Raw genomic sequence first — 25,726 nt, 5'->3', positions numbered from 1 at the left:
ATCTCGACAGCCTTTGCTGCGTGTCACTCCCCATCTCTCTCCGTTTCCAGTCTACTTACTGTACTGTCAATTAAGGCATTAAAAGCCCAAAAATACATCTTAAAAAAAAGAAACATATATGGCCTCTTTTGAATTTAAGAAAAGAAGTCTTGTAACTATGATATGCTCTGTAACAAAGGTTTGAAGTTTCAATCCTCCACACAGATATTTATCATGTTAACTTGAAGATATGGGAGAAATGTCATAATAAATATTTCATACAGAGCATCACGTGAGTTACAAGTTTACAACTTACAAGCCTTCTTGTCATAATGTAATACACTGTACTTTTCATATTGATTCAGCTCCACTAAAGGGGATGTGTGTTAAATTGATCAGAAATAGTCCTCTTGACTCCCACACTCCTGACTCTCAGTGTATAACCTCTGATTGTAGAAAATGAAATCCAATACATCATACGATCATGGTATAGTACAGTACAACCACAGTCAAACGAGTTGTAGAAGAACAACAAAACTAAAATGCAAAAGTAAAGCATGTAGCGTAATGTTTATTCCTATGATTGTGTAATATTGACACAGGCACTCCTTGCCCTTTAAGTAATGATAATAATACCGTAATATGATAATGGAGGGGATGATATTCGACACAGGTGTCTGGTACATTGCAGCAGTTGTGCCATATGTTTGTTTAATGTGACATGACATATTCCAGTTGACTTGACATTGAGAATCACTGTTAATATTTGACTAATCTGGTTCAACTTGGTAGACAACACGGAGAATCAACACAAAGCTTAATGGTGGTCACTGTTTGCAGTGCCATAAATACAATGACCTTTGCTTGAGCCTAAAGGGTTTGTCCCACAGCAAGTGTCCTTCAATCGATTATTCATTCTCTTATATAGAGTGACTTACAAGTAAACAACCTTACTTACCTCCTAGTTGGACAACATTACAATACAGGCAACGGAATGAGAATTGGAGTACAAGGCTGGGGCCATATAGTGTGTAGTGTTCCTTTGATCCTTGAACATAATATTAAAGTCCTCAGAGGTACATCCGCAAAAATCTTTCAACTTCAGCTACACACAAATTACTGCATAGAGTTTATTAAGCAAGGGTTTTTGGTTGTTCAAAAAGAAGATTAAGTTCAATATTACCCCCAGCAGATGGCACTAAACCTTACTGCTTGCATGAAGCTGCCATGGTCATTTCTAAACAGTAGACATTGCACAGTGTGAGAAGAATGGTAAACGTGTTTACAAAAAATGTGCAATGTTGAAGTCAGCTTTGAGTCTCATCTTAAATGTCAAGAATATTGACTGTACAGTATGAAAAGTAAATGTGTTGTTTCTGCCACATGTAATAATAATAAATTAACAATTCATAAGCCCTACAAAAAAATGCAAAATACGTACAGTACTCTAGTAAGCTGTTTTCCACATATACAACTAGAATGATGTATAATTTAATTCCACAAAACAAACTTAATCTATATGTGCTGTATTTATATAATTTTACAATCTCGGTCAATTCACACAGAGGCCTACAAATCAATGGTGTCACTGCACACGCTCAGAGCATCAATCTGCCTGCACACATTGACAAACTCAGCCTGCACGGCCATATCCCGTTCCAGCTGCCTGCTTTCACTCAGGTGTTCCGTACCCACCAGCCTGCCAGATCCCTGGCTATCCTGCGAGGCTAGGCTGAGGGTCCGGTAACGCCTGTAACAAGGCAGGTGTGGGATGGCCCTAGGGAGGCTGTTCTGGGAGACGTTTTGCCCTTTGTTGGCCCAGGGATGTGAACGTGTCTTCCCCGTCTCCTCAACACTGCAGCATAGGCCCTGGGATGAGCTGCTCAGAGACGCCTGGCACAGGGAGCCCCACTGCTCAGGCGGTGATGGAAGCTGGTTGTGGCATGAAAGAGTCCCTCCCTGCTGGGGAGCTCGCGTCTTGGACAGGGGCTTCTCTTCGTCCATTTCTCCACATGAAGAGGTTCGATAGAGGCCACCGTCTCCCGAGCTGTGGCCCTGCTTTGAAGTGCCTTGAGAGGGGGAGTTTAATGACAGGCTAGAGGAGGCGTGCGCCATTCTCGGGGGGTCAAAGAGACTGTGGGAGAATAGGGCTTCACTGAATAGGGCCTGGTCAATGCTGCGGGACAGGTTTATGGGAGATGGGGGGCGCAGGTCCCCAGTAGAGTCAGTGTCCAAGCCCAGGCCGTACTGGGAGTCTATCTGCGACTCTGCCCCAACTTTGGTTCTGCGGGGCGGGCTAGGAGGTGCAGGAAGAGGGAATACGGAGGTCCAGGTGTAGCTATGAAGAACAGAGTCTATCCCACTTGGAGGGGAGTCCACCATTGGGCAAAGAGGGAGAGCCTCTGACTGTCCCTTACTGATGACGTTACAGAGCATCACCTTTTCCTGCTTGCTCTGGGACCAGGGGTAGTGATAGGGGACGCCGGGAGACTTAACAAGCTCCTGAGAGGGCAGACTACTGGGCCCTCCCGAGGGAGAGGAGCAGGTAAGACGAGACCAAGACCCCGGCCGGGGATGAGTCATGGCCCTGAGGGCGGAGTTAGTGTGACAGAATAGAGGCTGTGTGCCAATGACTGACAAGCCCAGATACACGCCCGCCTCACACAGCCTGCAGCCCAGCTCGTAGCCCCACCAGGGCCAGGGCTGGAACCCACGTCCTTCGACCCCACCCAGCCCGAGGGCGTGCAAGATCCCGTACAGCTGTAGCCCTCCGCACCCCAACAGGGACAGCGCCGCTCCTATGCCGGCACAGGCCGCCCTACCCCAGTCCTCGACCTCTGCAAATGGGCAGCTCGCGGGCCGCATTACCACGGGCGACCCTCCGCCCTCACTGTTGTCACTCAGCCGGTAGATGTGCTTGGTGTCGGCTCGTATGAAGCAGTAGAAGACGAGGTAGGAGCACGGCAGGAGAACAGAGAGGCACACGAACAGGCCCCGGGGCAGGAGGAGAAGCAGAGGGGGGAGGCCTGGCAGGAGCAGGAGGAGGCCAACGCAGCCCACGGAGATGCCGAAATGCAGCAGGGACAGACAGAGCAACAGGCAGGGTTTGGGCAGAACAGAGAAGGAGGCCGAGATGGAGAGTGAGAGCGACAGGTGCATCCGCGAGCGCAGGGACAGCAGGAGGAAAGCGAGGGAGAAGGCCGAGGTCAGGCATGGGAAGGGCAGCTCCGACATCAGGAAGGAGGCCAGAGGCGGAAGACGCACTCTGTGACCGTACGCGTCGTAAAGCAACGAGAAGGCTCGGAGGCCTGCGACAGCCAGCAGAAACAGGTGCAGCAATGAGAAATAGGGGCATCCAGCCGGACAACGCAGGGGCAGGCCTAACAAGCAGATGATGGATATCAGGCCAAACACAGCGAAGACAGAACCCAGTCCGTAGATGTAAGCTTCCCATGCCAGTCCCCACGTAGCAAGGGCAGTGTTCCAGTCCGAGCACAGTGGGACAAAGAGGGGCGGGCTACGGGCCAGGGAGGGACGCTGTGATTCGTCGGAGGTGAAGTCATCTTGGTTCACAGAGGTCGAGGATTGGTTTGAGAGCTTGCACGCTGGAGCTGTAGCGTCGCCGTTACAGTCTGGGAGAAGGATTGTCCCGTTAGTCTCTGAATCATCGTGCCACTCCTCGCCCGGAGTCCCACCTGCAGAACAGATGCCAGAAAGATTGTTGACAAGGGTTGACAAGTACATCAAAGTAAAATATATATATGTAAAAAGTTGAATCAAACTGTGCTAATGCACCATTGACCTGTGCTAGTGGGTGTGAAACAGAGTTCAGTTCACCATATTGATTTTGACAGAACATGACAGAAATTACAGGAAAGCATTCATTCAGGCGCAATTCTATCACTGGAATGGCCTTGTGTTGTAGGATTGATTTACTACAACACATTAATGCATGTTGTCCATGTCATGGAACTTACATTTAAAAGAAAGAGCTATGGAGGATCTACAGTGTGAAAAGGAGATAATCCATAATAAAACAGAGCAGGCTTGTAACTGGGAATCTCTTAACTGGGTCACAGAGGGAGAGAGAGAGAGAGAGAGAGAGAGAGAGAGAGAGAGAGAGAGAGAGAGAGAGAGAGATGTTGTAGATTAGGTAGTATTGACCTCATTGCTGCTCTCATTTTGTGTGACTATTTCTAATCGTGGTCAAGTGACACTTTGCCAGTAACAGTGCATTAATTTTAAAAGGATTTGTGGATGTTCTAATTTTAGAATATATATGTTGAAGCCTGATTGTGTGAGCGATAAATAATGCAAGTACCATATTCTCTTGGTGAAAGGACATCTAGAGTAATAGCAGTGCTGGTGTATAAATATAGAGTCCAAACCCAACCCAAGCCAGTTATCAATGGGATAGGCTTTGTTTCTTGCAGGGGCATAAGGCGGTATAAGCTGTGACTGAGAAACAACAACTTTATGAAGGACATAGAACTCAAAAGATTGGTTGAGGTCCATCTGCAAAACAGACATAATTTACATAAACAATAACATGATATAGGCTACAAGTCCAAGGGCGGTACAAAAATAGTTAAATCAATTTAGGTCCCAGGTTTTTATGGTGTTTATGGAAGGATTAGAAGAGGAAGGCAGGGGAGATGATGTTAAGAGGACAGCGACAACCATTTGCAGCCAGGTAGGAGGTAGAGAATGAAACCTTGGTGAGAGAAAGTGATGCAAACTGCTCTGTGAATATAAAACAACTGTGTTTTGCAGCTAGAATACATTATTGTGAACACTGCAGAAACACCATACTGTTTGCTTCGCTAAAAACATATCACCTCAAGATGTTGAGTACTTAAAAACAGTACACATTACAAGTACTGGCCTGAGCATTCTCTAGTCTATATTGTCCAAACATAATTGATGTGACGCTCACCTTTGTCTGTCCTCATGCTGACAGATTTAGGCCTTTCTGTAAAGTCCTGTAACCTGTGTCCAGTCCCCTCCTGTATGGCCAGTGATGGGGACAGACCCTCAGTGGTGACCGCAGGTCCAGTGGACAGTGCCGGAGAGGTAACAGAGTCTGGACTGTACGTTGGAACGATGGCAGACAGCAGAACAGGTAGTTGCGTGTCATTTCTCTGGTTATGCTCGGCCGGCAAGCTCAGCAGATCCTCTCCATTCTGTGTTCTGGGGTGGAGTGTAGTGCCATACATGTCCGCTTTTCTAGACTCAGTCAGCCAATAATCTGTTGCTTGGCCGGGGGTAGTCTGCGCTGGAACTCCCACTAATGAAGACCCTATTAGTCTGGCATCCACCTTTGATGTATAACCTTCTGTGGGACTGAACGTCAGAGGCAATTCCTCAGTTGGATACAAACGGGACATCTCTGAACTGTCCTGGGTGTCACCATATTCCCCAATAACTCCTTGGCTGTCGTTTTCCTCAGACGATTGCGAGAGCCATCCCAACGGTAGAGTCAGGACGTCGTCCCCTTTGGGTCCAAGCACGGGGTGCACGGGCGCTAAATTGGGCCTGCGGGGGCCCCGTGTTGGCATGACGTGGTGCCGTGCAGCCGTTTCAAAGTCTGGCTGCGGCGTCTCCTTGTCATCTTCTCCAGTCAAGGCTGCGACGAGTGAGAGAAGCGAAGAGAGAGAGAAGAGCAGAAGACAGCGAGTCCGCGAAGAAGAGAACATGGCGGACGACTTGTATGCTCCTCTGAGAAGTCGCGAGAGGACTGTCCAATCACATGGCTGATGACCTCTCTGTGTACTCAGGTCACCAAATGTCAGCTCACCTGGAGAAAAGACACAGAAATGTCATTGATACCACAAAAGGCTACAACCTATGTGATTTTATTATATATGATTAAACTTCATACATTTGCTGCCATCTCTGTTGGCTAAGAACATATGGGTTAAGGACGATAACTGTACTACAGAATGAGCATTCAACTGAGGTTAATTTTCTGAAAGTATTTCATTGAAAAGCATGCACGTCCTTTCCTTCACATCACATAGACATTCAAAGACATACAAAACACACTCATTAACACATGCGCACGCACACGCACACACGCGCGCGCACACACACACACACACACACACACACACACACACACACACACGTGATAAGCAAATAAAAGCACATAACATGCAGGTGCAAAAGAAAAACAGTCTTACGGTTTTGTCTTTACTCTCCCTCTCAGTTGCCCTGCTCTGTTCCTACTGGTTCGTCTTGTTCTCGCTCACAAATAGCCCACTTTGCTGCAGCCTCTCTCCAAGTGCAACAACACACATGCTGCTCCACATTGCTGCTGCAGTCCTGCAGTGTCTCTGCCGCGTATCGTAGTCCTGTCATGCTTGCTGTGCTGCTGTGCCTCTCTCCTCTCCATCAGACTACATGCAGTCGACACACAGACAGACCCCAACAACAGACCCCACCTCCTCCAGGCAAACTCCTCCATCCATCCATGCGTCCCGTCCGTCCCTCTCTCCCTCTGTTGCTGCACCGGTCGTACCTCCTCCTCTCCCCGCCTGTGTAAGGAATCCCACTCTACTGGCTCACTGGGACTGTGGACATCAAAATATATAGGGTCTCTTTCATGGATGTGTGAAAAGTCCACTGTGTTTCTGGTTCTGGCTCCGTCCACTATTCTCTATAGTCTATATAACTTACTCGTCCCTGTCTGTCTCTTCTTCCCTCTCTCCCCCAACCTCTACAGCTCTGTCTGTGTGCCTGCCTCTCTTTCTGTCTGTCTCTCTCTCTCTCTCTCTCTCTCTCTCACACACACACACACACACACACACACACACACACATGGGAGAGAGGGAGAGGGAGAGAGAGAGTATAAATATATGCCAATGGATCAGACGCAGAGGCTGCACGTTTATCAGTTAGAGTGTGAGCAGCACTCTGCATTTAACTAACCATAAGATCAATACATGGTATTGACTGTAATTTATAGAGCTAGTAGCCTCTGTGTCACAGTCAACATAAAATCAGTGGATTCATTTGAAACTGCACGTGTATGTTTGTGTAATGAATGATTGTCCACCCCTGTGTTCTAGTGGATTCTCTATTTTAAATGGGAATTACCGACATAACGCCCTTGATTGCCATTCACATGACCCTCTGGGCCACGTCCATTATAGTGACTGTGACAACTGCCGTCCCTCTATCTCTGTCCTTGCTGTGCCAACCCAACCCCCTTCTTTTGAACATTACCACACTGCTTTAGATGCTTCAATTCTTTCCCCGGTGGGGGAAATCCGACGGCCTCATGGCCTAATTCAATTCCTTGGACGCTTCTAAAATAGACACTGGTCCACATACCTTCTGATGCATTCAGCGACACGGAGCACAAAGCAGGAACACAAAATGTGCACTCTCTCTCTCCCCCTGTAAACTTGATGTAAGATTGTAGGACGGGCTTCTTCTAGGAGGAACTGAAGTTCACTCAGAACTTCAGAAGAATGCCGACGTGGAGCATCATTGAGTTCGGAACTAACTATATCTACAGGAAAGATTGTTTGATTTATTGGAATTTGGACCTGATCATAAACACATATGGTTATGGCTATGGTTATGATGTCGACATGCAACCTATTAAAATAAACACATAAAGATTATTTTAAACCTCACCTCGTCTGAGCAACAGTTTCAAGCGGACAGGTCAAAGGGCTGCTTCTCACCATTCATTCTCATCAAGACTGATGATGAAAGAAACTTAACTAGAAAAACAGGCATTTTCAGACTATTATACTAATTGTGTGTGTGTGTGTGTGTGTGTGTGTGTGTGTGTGTGTGTGTGTGTGTGTGTGTGTGTGAAACATAATTATGTTCTGTACTGGAAGAATTTGAAACCACTGAGTTGAACTGTCGGTCAATGGTAATGACAGGAGCCTCCAGAGGGGACTGACTGACCCGTTGTCCAGTGATGACACAGGAAAGCACCAAATCAGCTGGAACTAAGGGGGTCTGGAGGGGAACAATGACAGGCCAAACACATGAGCTCAATGAGGTGCATGGCCAAATTATTACTGCCTCACACCAGCGATCCAGAGTCATTGAGTATCTGTCCTCTGTTTGGACAAGTCATCCTCCAACAAGATGTAGTCAGCAGGGACGGGCGAAATTCACTAGGCCTATACAGCCACATAGAATTCGGCCGTTACTAATTGCAGAAGAGGAAGTCATCATCAGACACAATGGGCAACCGGAGCCATGCATGCACGTGCTATGCTATAGCGCTGGACTTGACCAATGAACCAGTTTAAAGCACATAAAATCTTGAAAGAAATTAAACTGTCAAAAACAAGTAAAAATATAGCTGCAAGCAGCGATAAGACGGGACCAATCAATAAGCCCTTTTTAGGCTGCTCATCGGTCTCACTTTAGGTCACCCAGCGACAGACAGACAGACAGACAGACAGACAGACAGACAGACAGACAGACAGACAGACAGACAGACAGACGAGGCATGAGTTATGCCTGTTCAAATTGCCTGTTATCGCTGCTTGCAGCTATATTTTTTGTACACATTTGCACAAACTTCTCTTCAACTCTGAATAATCTGAGGGCGGAGCTTACTGGCCAAAGTGACAGATGTGTTCCACATGAGTCCGCATGTGAAAACAAGCCTTTGGCCAAACAAGGCATGAGTTATTCCTGTTCAAAGGTTTCATTTTAAAACAATTGCTATAGTATAGCCCCTTGGCCAATTGGAGTAAGACTGGTTTCCTTGCTATTTGGCATGACCCTCTACTGCGAAGACCTGGTTAGCACACTGTTCCGGGCAGTGCACCCGTGCCTCCGCCTCCCAGTTCTTCTGCCCCTTTTTCTATACGGTTGTCACATTTTCATTTTACTTTAATACCTGATGTAAAGAAGCCTTAGTGCTTTTCTGGTTTTATCCTCGTAGCAGTTTTTGTATTGACCTTACAAATGTAAATCAAGCTTGTTTGTTAAATGTAGGCTATATAGCCTAATTGTACAAATGCGGTAGACTATATTAATGTCTTATTAATGCCTGTAGTTATATGTAGCCACTTTATCCGCGGGACTCAGCGTTTTAGCCAAGAGATATAACAATATAATTAGAAAATGTATATAGGTCTCTTCAACAAATGGGAGCCAGCGGCAGGCTTTCATAATTCAGTGTTCCAGGCAAAGCGATGCAGGCCTAATTATTATTTTATGTTCATTCCATACCAAAACTCTGTTGCGTGTGTGTGTGTGTGTGAGTGATTCTGATCTGTCATCTCTGCGTGTGTTGACACACACGCAGAAGAACTGGGAGGCGGAGGCGCGGGGGGTGCACTGCCCGGAGCAGTGTGTTAACCAGGTCTTCGCCCCTCTACCATACTGTAAAGTTTCATAAACATAATGATGCGCCATGTATACTATTCAGGGAAGAAGAAGAATTTTCATAAAACGGCAATTTTCATTTCAAAACCTTCATTTTTTCCACTTAAAATAAATCTACTCAATATTTTTTGTCTGTATTTCACGTGTACATTTTGATCAAAGATCCCGGGAGGAGATAGATCTTTTCATATAATTCAAAATGGTGGGTGATCTAAAGGTCACAAGTCCCCATACCACGTTTGTTCATCGTGAGGAGACGCATACCGTATGTGTATTTAAGTTTTATTGCTGACGGTGAGGTCTATGCCTGTTTAAATTTTGCTATCGCGCCACCCTTTGGCCAATGGTTGTGGGCTTTGTGTCTAAGCAGGGTGACATAGCCCTCTACCATATTGTGTCCAAGCAGGGCGACATAGCCCTCTACCATATTGTGTCTAAGCAGGGTGACATAGCCCTCTACCATATTGTGCCTAAGCAGGGTGACATAGCCCTCTACCATATTGTGTCTAAGCAGGGTGACATAGCCCTCTACCATATTGTGTCTAAGCAGGGTGACATAGCCCTCTACCATATTGTGTCTAAGCAGGGTGACATAGCCCTCTACCATATTGTGTCTAAGCAGGGTGACATAGCCCTCTACCATATTGTGTCTAAGCAGGGTGACATAGCCCTCTACCATATTGTGTCTAAGCAGGGTGACATAGCCCTCTACCATATTGTGTCTAAGCAGGGTGACATAGCCCTCTACCATATTGTGTCTAAGCAGGGTGACATAGCCCTCTACCATATTGTGTCTAAGCAGGGTGACATAGCCCTCTACCATATTGTGTCTAAGCAGGGTGACATAGCCCTCTACCATATTGTGTCTAAGCAGGGTGACATAGCCCTCTACCATATTGTGTCTAAGCAGGGTGACATAGCCCTCTACCATATTGTGTCTAAGCAGGGTGACATAGCCCTCTACCATATTGCCACATTTAATAAAAAACGACTGCACGGTTTGGCCTGGAACGACGACAGAAGAAATTATTTATAATTCAAAATAGTGGGTGATCTAAAGGTCAGAGGTCAAAAGTATGAACATCGTGTTCGGCATGAGGAGACGCATATATTGTATTGAAGTTTTATTGCGATGCCGGTTTATGAGCTATGCCTGTTCAAAGTTCTCGCTGGAGAAAATGGTCCAGCACCGGGATGCCTGGAGAGCTCTTGTTCGTGGCCTATTCCCAAGGTTGGGCGATAGGTGTAAGTAAGTAAGTAAACTATAGCGCCACCCTTTGGCTAATGTCTGTGGGCTTCAAACTTGGTCCCATATTACCCCTTTTCCACACATAAAATAATGTTAAATGCATAGTATACCGTATACGTCATTCCGTAAATGCACTAGACTAGAGTCTATAGATAAGTTGGTTCAAGTTGAAATAATTTATAACTTAAGTTAAGATTCAATCATCACCAGAACCACCCCAACAAAGACAATTCTATGCATGATTGCAGTTCTGTGCGATCTCTTGTTTGCAAGAGGAATCATTACTACCAATTTCAAGTCAGACCTGTTGGAGAAACTATATCTCCCATATATAATATAATTACAGATAAGAATGCAGCAAAGCAGGCACAGCTTGAGAAACTAAATTACCTGGTGATCTATGATGACGCGTCATTGTTCTAATTCACTGGAAGTTGGAGGTGAAGACATTCCACAGAAAAGGGGAGTTCAAATCTCAAGAAGGCAAGTGCACAGAGCTGCTGGTTGAGTCCTCAAATGGAATTAGGTTAACCGTGACATCCGTGAGATAAGAATAGATCAGTGGTTCTCTACCTTCCCTCCTTTTTTGAGCTCTGGACCACTAGCATATTTCAGTTTAATAATAATGACCGATTAGGGCTTGATATGATTTGTTGCGTGTACGACACTATTCATTTTCAAGCTTAAACTTTAATACATTTATCAAAGGTATTTTATTCATTTTCATTTTAAAACATTTCCCCCACCAGTGCAGACATAATTATACCATGGACCACTAGTACTCGGTGGACAATTGGTTGAGAAACAGTGGGTTAGCTCTCCCAAAAAAGAACTATGGTAATGTTAGCCCAAATCCCCACCCAACACAACAGTTGTCCCCAGATTCAGATTCTTGGGTGGTTGTCCCTGGTTCACAATCAGTTGAAATCCCCTGCCCTAAACAAACATTCTGATGTGGCATGCCCATGTGACATCAAGTGCCATTCCTAACAGTCTTGTATAGATGCCATCCATGGCGTTTTCTTACTGTACTGTGACAGTGAATGGGACAATAACAGATGTATGTTTTTTTTTATTGATTAATCAATAAACAGCCTTAAAAGTAGCCTAAAAGAACAGAATTAGGCTAATTTGGAAGCCAAAGAAGGCTCAAAATGTAAATGGCCTTTCCAGGACTGAACCATCCAGCCAAAATAATTCAGCCCATGAAGTCATGAACACAAGCCTGTTCCTCGAATTTGCATAGGTCTTACTCCATCTACTGGCGAACTGGCGAATTTGTCTCTCGAGACAGACTGTGAGGCAAATTCTAAGGAAATGAGGGTGCTGTTTTTCCTTTGTTGCCAATGGGTACCCAGATTGTGAATTAATTAATTAATTAACGAATGAATGAATGAATTAACAAATTAATTAATTAATTGTCTAATGCAAATAATTGTTGACATTGCATTAGAAAATAATTATTTTCTTAGCTGTGGTGATATGAATGGCCATACACAAGAAAGGGATGATTATGTCCTAGTTGAGGGGGATAAATGGAACCCAGATGAGAATGTCTGCAAAAGTGAGTGCCATGTGGGAATGCTGGAATTATTTAATATTCCTTTACAAAGAAAATCAGCTGATGCACACAGAGACGTTGGAAATTATGGCAGTGCGCTGTTAGACCTATACAGTATGCAGAAACCTTGAGTTATGTATACTAAACGGAAGATGTGGGGATGACATACATTTCGGAAAAGTGTCATTCCCCTTTCATTGTGAGCCAGGCCAGAGGCTTCTGTGTACATGATTTTCACCCAGTTTTCTGATAAACATTGTATGGTGGAAGTGTCTTTGGAGGTAAACATGGAAAGAGTTCAACAGGTTGAGGGCCCTACGGAGCATGTAAATAGTGAAAATCAATAAATAGGTCAATGGGAACCACTTAAGGCAGACGAGTACATAAAACACATTCAGCTTGATAAATTGAATAAACTATTACTTGATCAAGGTAACCTATCAGTGGATGAAATAACAAAAGAAACCTGTAATATTCTGATTAGTAGCGCAGCAGTCACATTCCCTAAAAGAATGGATAGACCTAGAAATGCAAAGAAACAAAATAAAAATGCAGTATGGTTTAATAAAGAGTGTTATCAAAAAAGGAAAATATATCTTAAAGCAAAGAGAATGCACAAATTACATCAAAATGAAATAACTTCCAGAAACGTAAGGTTAAATAAAGAATACAAGAAAGAGTTGCAGCCCAGAAAGAATATAGAAACTCGTTTAATAAGGAGCTGCTGAGTATAAAGTCTAAAAACCCAAAGCTTTTCTGGAAGATGCTTAGTGGCCCCAGCAGAAATAAGGAGCAATGCCCAATCCCACCAGATGAACATCCCTATGTAGTCTTTTTTTTTTTTTACAAAGTATATTTATTGGTTTTTTAGACATTTAAAGACAACAACAAGACATTACACAACAAGAACATAATAACAAACAGTAAAAGAAAATAAAGAAAATAAAATAAAAACAGCTCAGACACAACACCATTATAAATAAAAAAAGATTGAGTATACAAGGACATGGCAGGAACAATGAACCATAATGTGGTTAAAGTGGCTTGATAGTTTTGATAGACTCCCATTCAGGAAATACATCCATGCAGTATATAAATACATATATTACATGTGAAAATGAGTCAGATGCCAGAGGTTGATTTCGAAACACTCACCCATGACGACAGTGCTTTAAATGCTAGATTCACAGATAAGGAAATTAACAAGGTTATTTCAAAATTAAAATCGGGCAAGGCAGCAGGTATTGATCAAGTCTTAAATGAGTACATCAAATGTACAGCAAGCATTTTCATGCCACTATATACAGCCCTGTTTAACAAGATCCTTGACTCTGGTATCTTCCCCGAAGATTGGATACTTCACAAATGTAGGCTACTAAATGCAATGCTGCTTAATTTCTATTTAGCAGACTGGGTTTCTTGATGGAAACCCAGGCAGGCTTTAGAAAAAATGACTCCACCAGTGACCATATTTTTCTCCTGAAGCACATTGTTGAATTATTTTGCTTTAAAAAGAAGAGATTAATCTGTTCCTTTATTGATTACAGTAAGGCATTTGATACAGTCTGGAGGGATGCCCTTTGGTATAAAGTATCTAAAGTAAGCATCAAGGGTAAATTTATGGATATAGTAATGAATATGTATTAAATCGCGTGTTTTTGTTAATGGCGTGAAATCAGATTTCTTTGTAAGTAAGCTTTTGGTTTTGGTATTATTATACACGGATGACACAATTGTCATGTCAAATACAAAGGAGGGATTGGAGAAGGCAATAGACCTGATGTGTGGTTTCTGTGAAAAATGGAAATTGAAAATCAATAGTGAAAAAACAAAGGTCACAGTCTTTGGATGTAAAAAGCTGAGCTAATAGAGTCAATCTAGAGATTGTCCATAGCTTCAAATACCTTGGAGTTATTATGAATTATAATGGATCATTTAAGATTGCTATCGAAGAATTACACAAGCAGGCCTCACATGCCATGTACTCCCTCCCTAGTAAATGTAGATCATTTGATTTACCAGTAAATGTTGCACTAGATCTTTTCGACAAATTGGTCTCACAAGTCATGCTGTACACATCTGGGTGTTCGGAAAAATTAGAAAAATTACATCTTAAAAAGTATATCCTAAAAGTTAAAACAACTACCTGTAGTCATATGGTGTATGGTGAGCTGGGGAGGTACCCAATTCGTATCTCTGTTAAGAAGAGACTTATCGGGTAGGGCCCGGTTGAGAGAGTAAACTGAGTCGAATAATGTACGACTGTCTGCTTAACCTGTTCAACACAGGTGTCCATGTGTCACCTTGGGTTGCACAGGTGAAGAAAATACATTGACTGGCTGAAGGGAACTGTCGAAACAAAGGTTGACAGACCAGTTTTTGCAAAAGTGAACTCAATAGTATGACATCATGTGACAAGTATAGACAGGCTATTTGCAACTTTAGGCTAAACAACACAAGAATTCCAAAGGTCATCGGTAGATATTAGGACTGGAAAGAAGTCAGAGGATTTGTAACCTATGTCAGAATTGGAGATGAGTACCATGTTTTGTTGGAATGTAAGAATACTAGCATTATGAATTTCAGGCAAAAATACCTGCCAATTTATTTTTTTACACACCCTTCTATGTTTAAATTAATTGCATTACTAAAATCTGAAAAACAAAAGTAATCTATAAATTGGGTGCTTTTTTGAAAAATGTTCTTCCACTGTTCAAATAGTGAAAGCCGTTCGATATGTCTGACTTGTCTGTATATTGTATAATGTATTGTATGCTTTTGATTTACTTTTATGAATCTGTGCTCCATACCATGTGATGGTCGTGAATTAAATAAATTATGATGATGATGATTTTTGGGGCGCTTGTACATTTTTGGAAGCTCGTTTATTTTTGGGGGAGCTTATATAATACAAACATTAAAAATCACAATGTTTGTGTTACGCAATGTTTGTTAATGTTAATGTTTACACACACACACACACACACACACACACACACACACACACACACACACACACACACACACACACACACACACACACACACACACACACACACACACACACGTTTAAATTACTCCTAAACATTTTGCCAAACATCACACATTCTCCTATCCTCCTGGTGGAGACCTGTGCCCAGAAGGGCAGTTTTTCTAGTTAATTTATGCTTAGGGCCCATTTAACCATATAATGCATTTGGATGGCAAAAATGGCAGATCTGCAAGTTCAGTGTCTTGAATGAGATGTGCTGTGAGCTTTAATAATGATATTATTAAAATGATTGCTTTGGAGAGGGAGGTGGTGGAGCAGTTTCCCCCACGACCCGACTACGGAGAAGCTGTTGAAGATGGCTGGACGGACCTTTGTGGTGGTACGTGTCAGTCTGAAACCTCGGTAGTTGTCTGCTTTTGAGAGGTCTCCAGCTTTAGGCACTGGGATGATGTTATGTCTAGATTCGTTCTTCAAGACCACCGGGGAATGCCATCCAGCCCAGCACTTTTGCCCTCTCTTACTGTGGATTCCGTCCTGGCCAAGCTCACTGGCTAAGTCTGAAGGGACGCCGGATATATTTTCCTCGTATATCAATCTTCTTTTATGAGCAGTCCAAGTAGCATGACTGTACGGTTCTTCATTAGCAATAGTGGTTAGGAGTCAAGATCTGTAGCATCATCTTCTGTTAAAGTAGTATGTGATCTGTCACTTAATATATAGCTTCAAACTATAGGCTCTGTAACCTTGAGAGAAAGAACAAAACAAAAGAAAATGCTCATTATTAGCAGGTTGTTGTTCTTGCCTACTGTAATTGTTCTGGATTAAGGGAATCTGTTAAATACCTAAATTGTACATTGTTTATAAAATAATAAAAATATATATACACCTTGCTGTGTGTGTGTGTGTATATATTTAATATTATTTTCATCAACAATGTACAATTTAGGCATTCAGCAGATGCCATTAATCCATATTTTAAAGGGAATATAGTTACCTTGCCATGATGGGAGTCCAATGAATGATGGGAAATTAAATGAAATTCGTAGATTGTCTTGAAGAAATTAAATTTGTCAATTGTTTCATTGAATGAAACACACGCACACGTGTGCATTAACATCCACACCACTGCAACGTCCTAATAGCTATGTAGGGTAATACGGCACTAATTCATATCTGTTAATTTGTGTCACTAGAAGAGTGACACAAATTCAACGTTTGCCACCTGGAAAGTACTACAAAAGGGGGTTAATCAAACACAAACAGTTGGTTGGCCAACCTGGCGGGAAGGAAACAACAAGATAGGGAAAACATTTGGCCAACCAATTAAAAACAGATTCAACACACATACCACATACTGTACCACACACCCCTCCCCCCCCCACACACACACACAACACCCCCACCCACACACCCTTAGGCCCATCACAATTGCATAATAACTAGTATTTAGTAGTATTTACACGCACGCAAAGACGTGGCACATTTATATTAGGATTTGGGACCACAATCGGGCATAGCTCCGCCCTAATTGCTACTCCACTACATCTCAGAGGCAAATATGCTTTTACTCCACTACAAATAAAAATAAACTAATAAGACATTGCTGCGTCTAAAGCAACCACAAAAATGATCAAACATTAGCCAAATTGGTAATTACATCAGAAAGGCAAAGATTTTGAAAATAGCCGATCTACAAGCTCACAACAGCTCGCAGTGCAAGGTATTGCCTTTGCCACTGCAATGCTGTAGCTACAAAAAATCTTCTAACCGCAATGATGAATACTATTAAAAAGTATTGATGGAAATGTTGGAATAAGTACTCTCATTTCTGACTTGAAGGTTTCTTCAACCAATGTTCATGTTTTAGGTTATTAGAGAAAGTAAAAGATGAGTGTTTATTGGTTTATTTTCATTTGCTGCTTTGTTTCGTTTGAACGATTTTAGCTATTTTTGACAGTAGAAAACATTATTTAGCACCATGTTCGAATGCCCCCACCCCCATGTCAAAAATAGATAAAAATTGCTAAAACGAAAGAAAGTACAGTAGCAAATGAAAGAAAATGTACACTCATCTTTTACTTTCTCTAATAACCTAAAACATGAACCTTGATTGAAAAAAATCAAAAGTTGTCCTTTAAGTAAAAGTATCAATAGTGCTGTATAGAAATACTGTTTCTGTGAAAGTCCAGAATTTAAAATGTACTTCAGCAAAACTACAAAAGTATTGATTTTATAGCTATTTTTGACAAAAATTGAAAAATAACCACCGCTCATCTGCTGGAAAAAACTTAAGGGAGGTGCTGGAGCCACAAAGGTAATATAAGAGAAAATAAAGAGAAGCTCCGCACACTCATCTGTGCATAATCACATTTATTGTTTGGCAAGCTTTCGGTCTACTGACCTTCTTCAGGCATAATCAAAAAGTGACAAAGGACAGAATATATGTTCATCATTTGATTGGATGATTGATCACACCTATGTCAAAACATTTCAATTTGAAAGATAACTCATGGGAGTTGTAGTTCTCAGTGAGACTACAAGGCACCCAAAGTAGTGATCGACCGATAATCGGCCACGGCCGATTATCGGCTTCGATATTCATGTTTTTTATTAATATCGGTATCGGTGGTAAAAGTTAATAATCGAAAAAAAACGGCCGATTATTATATTTTGTCATAAATGCGCAAAAAAGTACAACAACCACTCCACTCTCATTGAAAATCCGGTAGAGTACGGTTGTAAGGAGATGTATATAGCTTAGCTGCGTGTCTAACACGGAGGAGTAGACACACACAGAGCACAGCACGCTCTGCCTAGTGCCTGTGCTCCTCCCTCCCTCCCAGTTCCACACACACACGGAGTAAAAAGAGAGAGGACCAGGGCTAGAAGGAGTAATACTAACCTTGTAACCATAAACATTGCTGTTTTCATCTTGCATTAGCCAACGCTAGCTCCTATGCTAACGCTGCAAACTTACAGCAGATGTAAACGGTTCTTTGTGTGTGTGTGTGTGTGTGTGTGTGTGTGTGTGTGCGCGCGCGCGCGCGTGCCCACATGCTGCGTGTGTGTGTGTGTGCGCGCGCGCGCGCGTGCCCACATGCTGCGTGTGTGTGTGTGTGTGTGTGCGTGCGTGTGCGTGCGTGCATGCATGCGAGCCAACTGAATGTTTTCTAAAAGGACAACTTTTCCCCCCCATCCTGACCAGCCTATTATTATTATTATTGCATTTTGGCTATGTGCAATAACTAACTGCAAGCCAATGAAGAATGAACCAATCAGTAGCATTGTCAATATTTGTCTTAATTTCTAATTCATATGTATTTAGTTGACAATAATGTAACGGTAGGCCAGTGTTTTGAGACATACAAGGCTATTGTCTTGTATTGCTATAAAATTATGATCTTGAAAGTGGCAAATTTCAGTGGTGGAGTAAAAACAACAAGGTCACATGGCTTTGGGGAGTTTGGGCAGCAGATCTACAAGCTCTCAACATGTCATGCTGCAATGTGCTGTGGGCTTGTAGATCACCAATTTGGATAAATAAACTGATTATTTTTCCCTGATTTCTTTTTAAATAAATGTTTTAAGCCTGTGCCTGCACTTCATACAGCACTATGTTCCATATTCTGCTACAGTACATGTTTGCACTAAATTAAAGCTGCATTTGATGGGGGGGGGGGGGTTGTTACTGAAAACGATGTTGGTGCTTCTTGCACTAACTTTTTATAAGCAATAAATGTTCTCCAATGCATTTAAAGGAATTGTTGTGTTAGAATTTAGTTACTGTAAAAAAAATTTTTTTTTTACTTAAATTAATATCGGTCATAATATCGGCTATCGGGCTTTTTGATTCTCCACTAATCGGTGATCGGAAATATCGGCCAAAAACCATATCGGTCGATCACTAACCCAAAGACACCAAGTGTCCATTTAGACAAGAGAAAAACATCACAGGGAAAAAATTACAATTATTTACAAACGAAGTAAACAAAAAACAGAAAAAAACAGAAAAAAACAAAAGCCAATAATGCAATCAAATGCAAAAACCTCAGGCACATAGCCATCATAAAGCAAAGAGCAAATGTAATCTTTTGTCTTTTGTCATGTGTTTATATAAAAACACTCATATCGAAATCTACATTGAGACCTAAGGGTTGTAAACTTTCTAGAGTGTGGATCCAATAGAGCTCTCTCTGGCATAACCTTCTGTCGACATCACCCCCTCTCTGAAGAGTAATAGCTATTTTTGAAAAATCATGAAAATGTGGTGCAAATCTTTGAATGTATATTCTTTCAGAGCGAACGTTTTTAACTAAAATCTTTGCTTATGGGTTGGGAGGGGGTTGTCACTGGAAAAACATATTTTCAGATCGGGGTCGGCTGCCAATTACATATATTTTTGGGGGTACTTGGCATGAAAATGTTTGAGAACGACTGACATAGAAACATGGGCTTTTCAGAAAACTGTCAGGATTTAGAAGGAATTTGTAGTCCTCAGGTCTAAGTGGTTAATGTATGTTTTGTAATAAATATAAAAAATAATCTGCAAAGTAACTAGTAACTAATGGGTAGAAAGGGAGTCTACCAACACGCCTCAAGCCTAAAACGGCTGATCCGGTGCAAGGACATCAAAGTTGCATAAGGAGAAGAGACTGGAGCAGCACGGACATTTAGAGCCTTTTATGTAGGTGCCGAGTATACAAAACGACTAACGTTTAGAACTTGCGGTCGATGACTCTGATGAAGACCGCAAGTTCTAAACGTTAGTCGTTTTGTATACTCAGCACCTAAATAAAAGGCTCTAAATGTCCGTGCTGCTCCAGTCTCTTCTCCTTATGTAACTAGTAACTAAAGTTTTCAAATAAATGTAGTGGAGGTAAAAGTATAATATTTGGATCTGAGATGTAGTGGTTAGTAGAAGTAAAAAATATTGGGGAATATATATTGAAGTGCAACTACCTCAAAATTTAAAGGAATGACCGGAAGTACTCAAATTGCCTCGAAAACTGTTTTTAACATTGTAACAACATTGTAGTAACCTTGCAATAACATTGTAACACTGTAATAACACTCACCGGTCTGCCGGGTCCACGGGCCGGGGAGAGGCAGGGAGCCAAATCTGTACCTCTCCCCCCGCTGTTCTGAGGAGGGTTCCAAGAGCACCAGGCATCATTCTCCTTTAAAAACAAACAAAAAAAGTAAATATATTATAAAAAGATCAGACCAGTCTGAAGTGAGTGGTGGTACGGTACTGTACTGTACTGTACTGTACTGTACTGTACTGTACTAGGCAAGCCCTCCTCCCTTGCCTGTGTGTCTGTGTATTAGGCTGTGCAACAGTGACACTTTGTGGTGAACAAACGCTATAACGCTATTTTCATGCTCGGACACAGGGACCCAGGAACACAGCCACACACATAGCCGTCTATAAAATCACACCCGTGTGAAGTGAGGGGCGCTCATCATCATCATCATTGTACATCATCAAGACTGGTGGTCCCTTAGTTGATCAAAATAACAATTCTTCTACATTCTCTAATTGTGTGGACTTTAAGTGATGCAGATATTTAACAATAATTTAACTCTTGAGAGCGTAAAATGATATTGGTATCATTTTACGCTCTCAAGAGTTAAAGATCTAATAAGGGTACATTTGGTTACCAACTCATCATTTAGCTGGGGACCACCTGGAACCCCCTCAAGGACCACTGGCGGTCCCCGGATCACTGGTTGAGACCCACAGTTTTAGATCATTACTACAAAACACACATCAACCACATTAAGCCCTATATACACTTCGGCCATTTGAAAATTGCTGATCTACAAGCATGCGATGCGACACATTGTGAGTTTGTAGATCTGCCATTTTTCAAAAATATTTGTATACAATTTATACATTTGATAACTTGTGTGAAATGGGACATTCTGCATAGTAATTGCGACCGTAGATTACTATGAAAACCTGCAAAACCCGTGGCTCCATCATGCCTTGTGACACAAGTAGTGAGGACAGAGCGATACGGAGGATGTCATGACACTCCATATATAGGCATTGCATTGAGACTGGATTACCCAGAAGCCCTGAGAATTAAGCCATTTTAGACCAGAGGACGATTCTACGAATGCCTTCTAAATCCTGACAGTTTTATGAAAAACCTATGTTTCTATGTCAGTGGTGTTCAACCTTTTTCACGTCAAGGACCCCCAGAATTATCTGTATTTGATATGATTATCTATAATTTATAAAATAATCAATTAGTCCCTATTTTGGTTATGTAATTATAGACAAAAAACTTTAAAAACCAATTTGTTAATCTAAATGTAAAATAACACTTATGGGGTTACCGGTAATGGATTCATACATTTAATAAAGTATATATATAATATATACAAAATGCTTCTAATTTTTTTTTTTAACAATCGATATAGTAATCGCTAAGAAAATAATTGATAGTTGCAACCACCATTACTGAATTGAAGGCTTCCTTTACCTTTCCTCTTTGAATCATATCCAACAGCTTTCCTGGAGTCCCACACAACACGTTGCATCCCCTGCAGATGTCTCTGATTTGGTGTCCAGTTGCGATTCCACCATACACCACAACAGGACGCACACATGTCCTACACAGGTCAGATGAGAAAAATGTGTTCATTAATATACTACTATGGCATCATTGGTGTGTTTTATTGGCCTCTGGCCAGTGTGCACTTTTACACTCAAATGATTATGTTCCGTGTTGCTACTACACTATTGACAAAGCTGTATGATCTAAACTGATGTCACTTCTGCTAATAGATATAGTTCAAAATGCCACTGATTGATAGTAGTTCATGTAAAGGACAGCTTACATGTAAGTTTTTCATATTAGACTGCTGCTGATCTCCTGAAAGTTCATCTGAGCTTGCAGATAATTATTTTTTACCATGTGCTACTGCAGAACTTCAAACTATTTTGACGATACACACCCATGGGCGAACTTCCTGGCCTCCATGTAGATCTGATTGATCAGTTCTCTGGTTGGGGCAACGATCACGACCTCAGGTTCCTGCAGCTCACTGAACTGACTAGCTGCCACTCCGTCTGCCATCAGCTTCTGGAGCATTGGCAGCAGGAAGGCAGCCTTTAGGGAGGAAAACACATCCACTTCGTATGTAGTGGTTCATTACACCACTGGATGTATTTTTAATCTGAACAATGTGTCCTGTCCTGAACCATAAGTCATTCTAGATGAAAGCATCAGCTGAATCTCACCGTTTTGCCTGATCCAGTCTGGGCACAGGCCATGAGGTCTCTGCCCGCAGCGATGATAGGGATGCCATGCTTCTGCACTGGAGTTGGCTTCACATAGCCGGATTTGCTCACGTTCCTTTTCAGGGACTTGCAGAATTGTGCCTCCTCGAAAGTCTGAAAATGGAGACAAACAGGGTTTCATTGCTGTCCAAGAAAACTACTCACGACTACTGAACTGATGAGAACACTGGTAACAGATCATTACCATGATGGCCTTTGGTGGGTTGCTGCCACTAACATCCACCATGATCTGATCATACTTGTCAAAGTTAATGCCAGATTCGTAGTGGGAAAGAATGGATTCTTCATCCTCAGGGAGGGCTTCAGGAATATAGGTCACCTTTGGTCCTAGGGAAAGGGATAAGGTTTAGTTAGAATGACTTTTGGACAAGTATACAAGAAATGTATTACAATGGATGCATTTATTTGAATTACTTACTCTCTTCACCTCCATCTTCAGTGTTTTCTGTTGAACCTGTTACAGATAAAATAATATATATTTTTAGCATGTGTCCCCAATGCAAGCTGAAGCTAACCAACTCAAACATGGAACCTTATCCACACAAATTACCTTTAGAAAAGACTTCTTCATCTTTGCCACGATATCCTGCAGCATTACACAAGAAGGATCAGTTGACATTCACTCATGAACATGACTCATTAATTCACTTTACAATGATGTATCATGATAAATTTACCTCCTCCTCACATTTTTGCAGTTACACTAACATAGAATTACTTCACGAATACATTTTTATTATTTCTTCCCTTTTCAGGCAAGTAGAGCACAGTTAAAGCACAAAGCTAAAAAATGAAACTGCACACATACAACTATTTTCAAATGCATAATTTTTTTCCCAAAGTGAAAAGAACAAGGAATATTGATTTTAGACAAAATAGAGAAGATTGATGGCAGTGAGCAAACATTGCAGCTGCCTGTTTGCTAGTTGATAGTCAACCATTCCACAACCATCCGCCTCCATAAATTCCTGCACAGGAAGCGCTCATCCGTTCGTAATTTCAGGTCACGAAAATGTTTTTAAATATCTTTTGACATATATTTTTGAATTTCCATTTCTGCTAAGAAGCAAGCTATAGGCTTCAACTAATTTCAATACAGGACTTATTTATGTTGCAATTGTGAATTGAAGTGGCGCAGGTGGGACATCAGAAGCATTTGTCAGTCTGTCTCGAGTCGGTGGTGCAATGCAGACACTTTTTTCCACAGTCAATTTTGATTCTACAAGCTTGTTGTGGAATTTTCCAGATAGAGCTGACTTTAACAAACTTTATACCAATATTTACTAAAATTACCAGATAACTTAAGTTGGATTTTTAATAAAAGTATACCTTGACGGAAGCCACCTCTGCCACCTCTGCCTCCTCTTCCTCCACCTCCAAACCCTGGGAAGAAAAAATAATACAATCAGTTCAATAGCAAATCATTTATGGACAATCCAGTGGCCCAGTTCATCTAGTTTAATCCACCTCTCTCCTTAGTTACCTTCTGTAGATCCTCCATCATCTCCATCACTTCGACCTCCTCTGCTGCCTCCTGTCAAGTACAAATATTACCGTCATAAGCTGTAAGAACCCGATTTTACTGTGTATACTTAACTTCTTCCTTGCTTTATATTTCCTTTCAATTTTCAATGTCTATTTTTGGTTGTGGCTCTTTTGGAGCGGGACGTTTGAGAGGTGGGAGGGGTGACATAAGAACCACTGATTTCAATGGCTGTCTTGTTAAAGCATGTTTTCACATGGATTTCTTTCAATAAGCTACTTCACCAGTATGAATTATATGTAGATCAGCCACAGCCCGTCTCACTTCTGCCTCCTCGTCCTCTTCTCTCTCCTCCTTCACTGTTCCAGCTGCTGCCTCCTCCTCCACTGTTCCAGCTGCTACCTGCTTCATCTAAACAAACATAATCAGACATAGTATAATATAAACATGTACATTTTTAAGAGTGCCAACAGTCAACACCAATAATACTACTAGTACTTACCATTCCCCTTCTCATCAGCTCCTGCAAAACAAGGGCAAAAGTTTAGCTATATTTAAGCTATCAATGTGTTGTGAAATAATGTCACCGACACATACAGTACACGTACACGTACAGTATGGGCTTCATGAGACTTGAAAATAGAATTCCAGAATAATGTAATCTTGATTCATTCATACATTACAAGCATGTATAAGGGTTTAATGGTTTGAGTAAAACTACCGGTACAATTAGTTAATGTTACTGTATGGTGAAAGCAGAGCTGTTTTGACAGGCTTGCACATAAAAATTTATGTTTACCTGATTAATTCTGAAATACACCTTTCTCTTTTGCATTCATGCGTGCATGAAGAGTTTTCTGCCTTTGGCAGTATCAAGTGAAGAAGGATAGTAAAGAGGGAGAGAGATGGGGAGACACACGCAGCAAAGGTCGTCATGAACGGGACTCGAACACATGACGCCCTGGCAGGCCAGAGCCCATGTAGCATGAGCCTGGGCCACTTGGCCAGCGGGCATCCCTTGGCAACTGTCTTTACTTATCATGCGCAGTAATATCGATAGTATACCACAGATTTGTATGCAGCCCAAATGTGTTCTTACCCGAGTCGCTCCTAAATCCTCCTCCTCGTCCTCCTCTGCCTCTTCCTCCACGACCTAACACAGGCAACCTCAATTTGGTAAATGACATCTAATGCTAGATGTTTATTGTTGTGCTTAAGTTATTAACTATGTGTGTTATTTGACATATTGTGAAACCTTAGTTAACGAAGCCTAACAGAACTGTAATTTTTATTCATGCGCAAGCATCCAACGCAACTAACTTGCCCCTTGAGACAGTAGTTCAATGGTTTTGAAATGTGGGACCCCCCCCCCATCTTGCATTTACCATAAAGTCAGAGCAAAGTGTAAGACATTCAACTACCAAAGCAATTGAGCTGATTCAGACATCATGCAACTATTATCAGGCCCAGTACCAGTGGTGGAGAACAAATTTAAGGAATCACATTTCCCATAACATACTTACCTCTGTCATTGTCATCCCCTCCTCCAAATCCTCCTTTCCAGGAGCTCCCTAAAATAAACATACATACATCAGTCACCCTTATGAACATAATTCAACTGATAACAATATTAATTGTCTGTTGAGCCCACTGTTACATACATAAAGGTACACCATCAAGTCAATGGTAGCAATGTTCTTTTTTTATGACTACTTTAAACAGTATATGGCAATATACTATATATGAGTGTTATAGCAAAGGGTTCATTTTCAGTCATAGTT

At 41.8% G+C, this 25,726-nt stretch overlaps 1 protein-coding gene across 1 annotated transcript in view; it reads right to left on the bottom strand.

Annotated features, from left to right (window-relative positions):
• Positions 1-1,548: 1,548 nt before the first annotated feature.
• Positions 1,549-25,726, bottom strand: part of prrt4a (proline rich transmembrane protein 4a) — a gene marked incomplete at both ends in the record, with an annotated part of 48,997 nt that continues 24,819 nt past the window's right edge. Inside the window, 15 exons of the mRNA XM_080762179.1 lie at positions 1,549-3,674; positions 4,916-5,605; positions 5,753-5,776; positions 6,418-6,551; positions 22,117-22,271; positions 22,403-22,555; positions 22,647-22,789; positions 22,877-22,916; positions 23,013-23,048; positions 23,792-23,845; positions 23,946-23,996; positions 24,270-24,356; positions 24,448-24,468; positions 25,045-25,098; positions 25,469-25,516. Coding sequence (XP_080618305.1) covers positions 1,549-3,674; positions 4,916-5,605; positions 5,753-5,776; positions 6,418-6,551; positions 22,117-22,271; positions 22,403-22,555; positions 22,647-22,789; positions 22,877-22,916; positions 23,013-23,048; positions 23,792-23,845; positions 23,946-23,996; positions 24,270-24,356; positions 24,448-24,468; positions 25,045-25,098; positions 25,469-25,516 — 3,816 coding nt within the window. The remainder of the gene's footprint in view (positions 3,675-4,915; positions 5,606-5,752; positions 5,777-6,417; positions 6,552-22,116; positions 22,272-22,402; positions 22,556-22,646; positions 22,790-22,876; positions 22,917-23,012; positions 23,049-23,791; positions 23,846-23,945; positions 23,997-24,269; positions 24,357-24,447; positions 24,469-25,044; positions 25,099-25,468; positions 25,517-25,726) is intronic.

This window comes from Protomyctophum bolini, assembly GCF_963924005.1.
Source record: "Protomyctophum bolini genome assembly, chromosome: 4".
Lineage (NCBI taxonomy): Eukaryota > Metazoa > Chordata > Actinopteri > Myctophiformes > Myctophidae > Protomyctophum > Protomyctophum bolini.
Note: the sequence above shows the minus strand (reverse complement) of the source record. Positions and strands in the feature narration are given on the sequence as shown.